This window comes from Plectropomus leopardus, chromosome 5, assembly GCF_026936395.1.
Source record: "Plectropomus leopardus strain MGB_pleo_1.0 chromosome 5, ASM2693639v1, whole genome shotgun sequence".
Taxonomy (NCBI): Eukaryota; Metazoa; Chordata; class Actinopteri; order Perciformes; family Serranidae; genus Plectropomus; species Plectropomus leopardus.
The window spans coordinates 767,958-777,009 of record NC_142180.1 but is presented as its reverse complement, the minus strand read 5'-3'; the positions used below and the strand labels follow the sequence as shown (position 1 = coordinate 777,009).

The 9,052-nt window shown below is 39.4% G+C and overlaps 1 protein-coding gene across 1 annotated transcript in view; it reads left to right on the top strand.

Annotated features, from left to right (window-relative positions):
• The first annotated feature begins 1,096 nt into the window (after window positions 1-1,096).
• The window catches only part of LOC121941413 (transcription initiation factor TFIID subunit 4), a 44,588-nt gene continuing 36,632 nt past the window's right edge, over window positions 1,097-9,052 (top strand). Inside the window, exons 1-7 of the mRNA XM_088077270.1 lie at window positions 1,097-1,349; window positions 3,801-4,280; window positions 4,736-4,857; window positions 4,963-5,076; window positions 5,264-5,392; window positions 7,004-7,126; window positions 8,960-9,049. Coding sequence (XP_087933396.1) covers window positions 3,809-4,280; window positions 4,736-4,857; window positions 4,963-5,076; window positions 5,264-5,392; window positions 7,004-7,126; window positions 8,960-9,049 — 1,050 coding nt within the window. The 5' untranslated portion in view covers window positions 1,097-1,349; window positions 3,801-3,808. The remainder of the gene's footprint in view (window positions 1,350-3,800; window positions 4,281-4,735; window positions 4,858-4,962; window positions 5,077-5,263; window positions 5,393-7,003; window positions 7,127-8,959; window positions 9,050-9,052) is intronic.

Here is a 9,052-nt window from a genome sequence, read left to right as displayed (position 1 = left end):
TCAAGGTCCACACATTAGATAAATGACAACATATTCAATGTCTTTCTTCACCACATGTAAACACTACAACACAAAGAAATAGAGCATATTAAGAATAAACAGAAATGGCACTACACAATAAAAGCTCTGCCAGAAATTCACTGTTACTTCAAAATATGTGTTCAAAATCAAAATGTAGGTGGCCCCTTTTCCCTCACCTTTATTGTAAATCATTCTTGGCTTTATGAAATCTGCATGTTTAGATAAAATGGAAGTAAAAGGAAAGAAGGAAGAAAAGAAAATCCAATATGCTTGTTCCTTATAACCATTTATTTTCTTCATCATAGACTTTCTTGAAGTTTTACCTGCTGTTCAAGGAGTGGCATCAAATGATTTTATGATCTATTCTTCCCAGCCTTTATCCACTGTGTGCAGTTTTGACTGAGTTTATAAACATGCAACAGCCCTGACTGATTCCTTATGATGGCAAGTCAATTGCCAGAGGGGTTTTCAAACTAAAAATCACTCACTGTGTGAAGAGGTTTCGTGCTTTGTCCTCTGACTTGCAGGCAGAAATGGAATATGGCAGAAATGGAATATAATGTAATAATTAATGTTTTCTTTAGTGTGTAATCAGCTTAACGTAAGAACATTTGTGTTTTTGTTACCTTGGAATGAGCTGTTTATATTTCCATAGGGAGTGGGTCCACCATGCTGCTCATGGTGTTTCTAAAGTAACTCAGAAAGGGCAATCACAGGCTCTAAATTGGCACATTTGTGTTTTTGCATCAGCCACTATAGTTAACAACCCCTCTGCTATGAGAGCTACAGAAAAATACTTATACTGTAACGTGAAACTGCTTTTTTTCAGGGCTTTTTTTTTTTGTTGTTGCCAGTTTTAATCAGCGGGTGGGTTTGTTTTGGAGAGGAAGGGGAAAACTTGCAGCAGCTTTTGGAGACGGTCACTGCAGAAATGAGTACATTAAAAATGTGGTTAGAAACAAACAAATTGTCATTACATTTGACCAAAACCACAGTTGTGACCGACAATGTTATTATAGAAAGAGTAAGTGAAAATATATTACTGTGTGTGATACTAGTCCACAGAATCTGCCAGAAACTGCGTATAAAATATTTGCGAGCAAAGTTGGCTATGCACCTTTTAAAAAAAGGTGACGTCAGCGTTATCCCTTTTCAGTTCACATCCATCGTGCCACGTCTTACGGATATTATAATTTAATTTTTAAAAAAGTTTTTCAGAGTTTTTCAGCCCTGTCTGATTAGCCTACGGTGCGCCATCTTTCCGGTGGCCCCAAACGCAGCACCAGCCCCGGATGAGTTTAGGCTGCTCGCTGCCTCTGAAACCACAGGTGAGCTCCGAACTTTGCACTTTCACTTAAAGATTACTCGCCTAAAGTGTGTTAGCCTGCCTTAGATGAAATGACGCCAAACTTCAGTCAGAATGTAGCATAGAAATGAATCACGCAATGTTAGCTAAAGTTAGGTAATGTTTATTTTGGGTGCGTTGGTTAATCCAACGCGGTGTTGCCAGAAGAAATAGAGCGTTCTTTTTGTAATTAAATGAACTATTAAATCACTCATTCACTCCCAGAGTTTGGTGTTCAGAGTAACCGAACGGTCCATTCCAACAGCGCGGTTCAGTGTGTGTCAGAGTGCGGACCGGTGTTGTGTCAAAGACTGTTTCCCGTCAATATCATAGATTGTAGCCAAAGATCTATGGTCAATATGTGGCCCCCATTTAAAACCGACCCAAACCATCTGTATTTTTACGGTTTGATACTTAAAGCACTTATCACTTTATGGTTTTATTATGAACCAAAGTGTGTTTTAGTGTGTTTTAATAACTTTAGCACTTATTTTCACTTGAGGACATCATTCTATTTTAAGTTATTTATATATTTTATTTATCTTATGTATGTGTGTATATATATATATATATATATATATGTGTGTGTGTGTGTGTGTGTGTGTGTGTGTGTATATATATATATGTGTGTATATATATATATATATATATATATATATACGATCATTTTCATATATTTTTATTATTCCCTTTTCTACCCCTCTCTTTTTTGCAAAATGTACATTTTGCACATTAGGTTTAAACTTTGATCAATGCACCCAAACATTTGTAAACCATTTAATTCAATTTTATTTTATTAAAAAACAACCATATATGGATTTTGTAAGGAAAATTTCAATTATTTGTTACTCACCTAGTCCTCGTGCACCTAGCAATGGTAATGCTAGTGAGTTGCTAAATTGGCAAACATAACTTATATATAACCACTGAAACACACAAGGAAATATAATAGTACAAATAACAAATCTTTTTTTTTTTTTTTTAACTTAGTTAGCCAAATTCATATTTTACCCGTAGCCTTAAAGGTATAGTTTGGATTTGTTGATGTGAGGTTGTATGAGTTACTTATCCACAATTCAGTATATTACATACAGTAGATGGCGGTTGGCATACCCACAGTAGCAAACACAGAAGCTAAACAATGTACAGCTGTAAAAGGGGGTCAGCAACAAAATGTGGTTTAATAAAAATCCCACCTCCCAAAAAATCAATATCACTTTGTTAATGCAATAATGAGAATATTGTCACTATTTTACCTTTATACCAGACAACCCGTACTGACGGGAAAGCCGTTAACGGCTTGAGTTCCCAACAGGAGCTCTCCATCTATGCTTTCGTCAAAGCTACCAGAATCTTTTATCAAAAACAGTCATTTTAGCTCACTGGAAATGGGAGCTGCAGGTCTACTGCTGCTTCAATCAAATCTTTAGTTTGTGTTATTGTGTGACTTTGCTGAATCCAGACTAACACGTTTAGACACTAAAGTCACACATTAAAACAAACAGACTAACTGATGGCGGCAGTTGTGGGACAGCAGCTCCTGTGTTCAGTGATATTTAGTCACTGATTTTTTTCAGTGGAGTCTGGCTTTGAAGAGAGCACTTGTTACAACGGCTCCATTTTCTCGTTGGAAATCACTGTGTGACATAGATTTAAAGCAGTGAAACTACACTTAATATAGTGTACACTTAAAGTGATATTGATTCATTTAGGTTAGTCTTTTTTTAGGTGGCTAAAATATGTTTTGTTGCTGACCCCTCCACAGCAGTACACATTGCTCCAAGGGAGTGTGCCGATTTACATCTACTGTATGCGATACACTATCAAATACCCCATGCAACCTCACTTCCAAATAACTGAACTATCCCTTAAACATTAGTAAGTCTCTTTTCAACAAGGAACTATATACATTGTAATTTGGAAGTTTAAAGTACACAATAGAAGTGGTAAACTACTCAATAAGGTCAGTTCTTCATGACTGCTGAACTGGCTGTTAGCACCTACAACAGCAAATGTATTTTTGTGGATGCTGTTAAGAGGTTCATGAGAAACAAGGGAACACCTGCCTACTTCATACCATGCAAGTTTATTTAAGATGTTGTCATCCTGCTTGGATCTTTGTCAGATCAAATATCCGCACCTGTCTTTAATAAACTTGTGTGGCATGGAGTAAGTGTGCAGGCATTAGCTTCTTCCTCATGTATGCTGTTTTTTGATAGCCTTGCACCTGCATGGTGTGTATATAACTACCCTCTTTCATTCTGTTAAGAAGTTTTAAATACAGAAATGCTAACATTAGCTCTTTTTTCAGTGAGTTAACATTACAGCTTGAGTCAGTGTAGCATAAAATAACATACGTCTTTGAAAAAAAACACCCTTGCTTTTGTATTTAATGTTTAAATAATTTATATTATCACATTGTTTTTCCATTCAGAAACAATCATGACCACAAATAAAGTGGTTATTGAAGCCCAAAAGCTGGGGTCCTGTGGTGAGGCAGGGGATGGAGACACCAATATTCAAGTGAAAATATTTCAGGTCCCAGTCATCACACCTGTGCAACCTTCCACCAAGGGGGGCTCCATCTCTGCCCCACCTAAAATCATCTTCACTGATCATGGCCACCAACCTAGCTCCTCTACAGTGACAGTCCCAGGGTGTCACACTTCCTCTTCTTCCCTCATGGTGGTAGCAAAGCTGGCCACTGCAGGAGGTGTGAGTGCTAACAGCCAACCACAGATGACAAAACCAGCTTTGAGCCATGTGACCTCCATTAACCAGGCAGCGACCCCAGGAAGGACAGTGGTGATAACTGTACCGAGGGCCGCAGGGCCACAGCCAGTTCCTGTGGCTCCTCGGCTGCCACAGCCGGCTGCCTCCCCACAGCTTCCAGCAAATATCCACATCCCAGCAGGTGAGCTGCAATATGCCACTGTTTGTGGATTCCGTTCCAGTCTTGTTTGGATATGTTCTCATTTGTTTTCATCTACCTCACGAAAACATGTTATTTGATGAATATCATTATCGTGAAAGAAGGGAGAGTGAGGGGATGACTTGCAAAGGGCCACAGGTTGGAATTTAACTCGTGGCTGCTGTGGTGAGGATATAGGCTTTGTGTACATGAGGCGCCTGCTTTACCACTGAGCTACTGTTTACAGATTTGGCAGCTGTTACATCTGGAATCCATTTTTTATATGCAGTAGAATGTATGTTTAGTTTGTGCTACTGTTAAAATGGCTGCCATAAGCTGTGTCTGTGCTGTGTTTGGTCCATGAGGTACACATGCATATACTCTATCCAGAACTTTCTCTTCTCAGGACATACCATAAAATAATTCCAGCAAGTGATTTTGGACTCTAATTCTGGCAGGTATGATGTTGATCCGCAGTGACAGCGGTCAGCTGATGCTGGTATCCCAGCATGCATTGGCACAGGCTCAGCGGGGACCAAGAGGTGTCAGTGGTCAAGCACCTAGAACAGTTGTTCCACAGGTATTTGTGTGCTGCTGCTTTGATTTAATTTCATACTCAAGTGGACAAATGTAGTGACAGTCCTGTGACCTAACTAGCTTTTACATCTATCTATCTATAATGCAGGTATCTGCAGCAGCTGCCAATAAAAGTCATGACAAGGTGACAGTGATCAGGATGGCACCCCCTCCTAGTTTCCAACCAGCACCAGTCCAGAACCAGAAGACAGCTGTGGTAAAGGTACAAAAGCTGGTTTACTCTACAGTAACTGACAGCAGTCTCCAGTAGCCTCACAGTCTCAGCAAGTCTTCTTTGCATAACTCAGCAGAGGCTGTCACCAGTACATACATGCCTGTTACATTAGTTAGTCAGTTTGATCTTCTGCTGATTTTAGTTTTGTAGTGACAGATTGCGTTGTGCTGTGCAGGTGATTGGGGTGGCTCCCAAACCAGCTGTAATCCAGACCGCCAGCGCTGTGTCTGAACGGGGGAGCCAGCCTCGCGTTCAGCCGGTTGGCACAGAAAACAAAAAGGAACCACCTTCCACATTCACTCAGGTGAGTCTAACCAGTCCCAGCTCTGTACTGCATCCTCGCTTTACATTTCACCTGGCTAAGGCCAGATTCACACTGGACGCAAAAGCAGTGCATGATGGCAGCCTCGCTGAACTGCAGCGCGTTTCTCACTTGTGGCTTCCACACTGGCAGCATTGTGGCTGTGATGTGTCTGCTTCTGCTGACAACCGCACGCTGAAAAAATTGGCGAGCCACCATTTCTTTCGATGTGCCAAAGCTGAGACGTGTCTGACAAGCGCTGCCCACACAGACAAAGTGGATGCTCTAACTGGTTAACATGGGCGCCGAAAAAAAACCCCTACAGGTTCAGTAACGCTCATGCACTGGTTCCGTGTACAGTGTGAATCCAGTGTAAGAAAACACAAGGGACGCACAATAACATCAGCACGTCATCAGTATCGGCAAATATTGGCTTTAAAATGAAATATAGGAATCTGCCAACAAACTGATTTCTGCTGATATGACAAACTAATTTCTTTTTTTATTCACAGTGTACAAGTACAAAACATCAACCCTAAGTTGTATTTGTAATATTTTTCTTATTTTGCACAATTAATTAATATTACATACACTGAAAGCAATGTATTTTTGTCTCCATCTGTATGCATATAACATGATGTTGATTCCACAACAGAGGAGACTTTATTTTATCTGTGTGTCTGTCCCTCTCACTGTCTGTCTATCTGTCTATCTGTCTGTGTATATATATATATATATATTGTTGTTATCATTATTGCTGTACATCTCTCCCCCTCTCTCTTCCTCTGTCTTCCGCCCTCTCTTTCTCTTCTGTCTTTCCTATATATCATTTTGTCATCTACTGTAATTTAATTGTTCTTATGACATCTATTAAACATTTTTCCATCCTGGAAGAGGGATCCTCTGTTGCTACCATTATTTTCCCATTGTAGGTTTTTTTTTTTTGTTTTTTTGGTTGCTCTTGACAACTTTTAAAATTTTGTCTTAGCTTAGAGAAAATAAGAAAACATTGATGAATTAAATAACCAGTGGTTACTAACAAAATTGTGAATTTGTTGTGAACAAATTGTGGACATGAACAAAATGGAAGCTAAATGTTGTATATTGTCTCTTGCATGAGGCCCAGGGTGTAAATATTTTTCTGTGGATTTATTTTTGATCTGAGCTCTCTACTGCGGAGAAAAGTTTCCTCTGGGACATTTTCTGTTTGACATGATGTCAGGACCTTATAGCATTACATTATTTTTCTGCTGATGCATCAGCAGTTTACTGTGGCCAGTGACTACTGTTTAATCAAGAAGTCAGTCATTGGAACATGTACCAATTTTTAAAAATTGTATGCCTAAATAGAATTTTGGTAATCATTGATCCTTTTTTATTTTTTTTAAGTTGACATAAAACAGTTTACAGTGATGCAAAAAAATCAGATCTCTTCCTAAGCCCTGATGTATCAGTTAAGAACCAGCACAACAAGCAGGACAGGAGCAGTGTGTCACAAACTGACCATACTGATCAGAATGGTTGGTGACTTTCATTTAATTGTATGCACAGTGAAAATAATAAAAACAGTTGATCACAGACGAGAATGGATGATGCCTTACATTTCATCCATAGGCGACCCTGGGAAGTGTCAAAAAGTGCAAGAACTTCCTGGTGACTCTGATCAAGCTGGCCTCCAGTGACTCCAGGTCTGCAAACATGGCCAACAACGTCAGAGAACTAGTCAGGAGTCTGCTGGTATGTCTCTGCTCATCATCACAGGAGCTGGCTTACTTAGAGTAGTAGAAAAATGAATTCTTCTCATGTCTAAAAAGGGGCTGCATGATACATCCTTTCTGCATGGACATTGTGATGTGCACATGCACACTAGTCAGACTGCAGGATGTGCAAAGGCAAGTTCAATCAAACACATGATACTACAGGACTAACATTACCGGCCAAGCCTTCTCCTGTAAGACAGGTTATGTGTGTATGTGATGTATTCTTGGAGAATTTGTGTGTGTGTGTTTGGTTAGCGCATGCTTTTCCAAAGCTACACAGCTCTATAAGTTAAGGTTAAGGTAAAATGTCTGTAAAAAGGTCTGTGTGTTAAACTACCTAATTTCCTCATCCCTGTCATCTTTTCACCTTATAATATTTAAACTATTATTTTTATGCAGATACAAACTCATACTGATAATTCTAGAATGACAATTTCCAAATAGTGCTATTCAAGTCATTTGCTGAAAATTCCTCTATTTTTTTCTGTCACTATATATCGCAAAACAATCATGCAACGTTTTTTCCCAATATTATGCAGTCCTAGTCTAAAATCTATTAAACATTGTCAGTTCACAGATTGAAAAGTATTACAGTGTAGGTTTGGGCATTATCTATTGTTGTCTATTGCAGTGGGATATATGGTTTATGATGGTATTAGTGTGCAACGCTAACAACCCCTGCTCTGCACCATGGACCAGTGAGTTCACAGAGAAAGACAACCATCCACCTTGTATAATGTTTCTCTTTCGCAGAAACTAAGACTTCTACTTCATGGAACTTGTTTTTTTTTTTTTTTAGCACCTATGGTAACAGGTAAGAGTGGCCACACTGACGGCATGAGCAGAGCTGCTGTTGTGGCTATGCGGCTGCTGCTCAGCTGCGGCACATGTAGAGAAATGGACTCTCACCATTTTTTCCACAGGACATGCAGGATTTTCAGCAAAAATAGACAATGAACATGGAGCTTCAATGGTCATACTGACTTTATAGCTCTGTTCATCTGTTTCAATGTCTTTATCTGTCACACCCATGAGGAAATACAAGTGCATCTGATTTACCTAACCTTTCCTGTTTTTGTTTCAAAATAAAATCCCTCTGACAATGTTTCTGTCAACAGAATCCCTTTAGTTGTTGAAACATTTGCAGCACTGTGCTGTACTGACAATTCAGTAGCTGCACGGCCTCACAAATGAATGGAATATATGCTTTTAATTGTGGAAATTCAGTAGTTATAACAGCAGGCAGCTGTGCTGCAGAGCTACAACAACAAACACTGTCAGTGTGAACATACACTTTTCACACATGCAGTGAGGCCCGTGCGTAACACCCAGGGCCTGTGATGCACACTACATGCAAAACATCCTCATTACAGCCTCTCCAGGGGAAAGTTAATAGAAATATGAGGGTCTGTATACCGTTATACCATGATACCGCCCCTGCCTATTACAGTGTCTTAAATCTTAAAATCATCTTATTGTTTTGAACCTGTATTGATAAATCAGTCCTCTGCTTGTGTGCTGGGTTAGAGGAGAAGTGCTAGTGCTGTTGTCAACTGAATTTGTTAAGACTGAAAATCTAATTAATTAGAAATAAAAGAAGCAGCTTACTAAAAAGCTAATAAGTAGACCATGAGTAAATTATATTTGGACTGATCCCAGCTCTTCTCATACGGCCTGTTTGTAGTTGCATAATGATCAATGGGTATTTTCAGTGTTAACTTACCATCTTTTTTAAAAAATATTAGAACATAGTGTTCCAAATGACAGTCAATGCATTCAGAACCCAGTCTTTGTCCTTTTTGTTCTTCAGGAAGGGAAGCTAGAAGCAGAGGAGTTCACAGAGCAGCTCTATCAGGAGTTGAAGTCAACTCCACAGCCCTGCTTGGTGCCTTTTCTCAAGGTG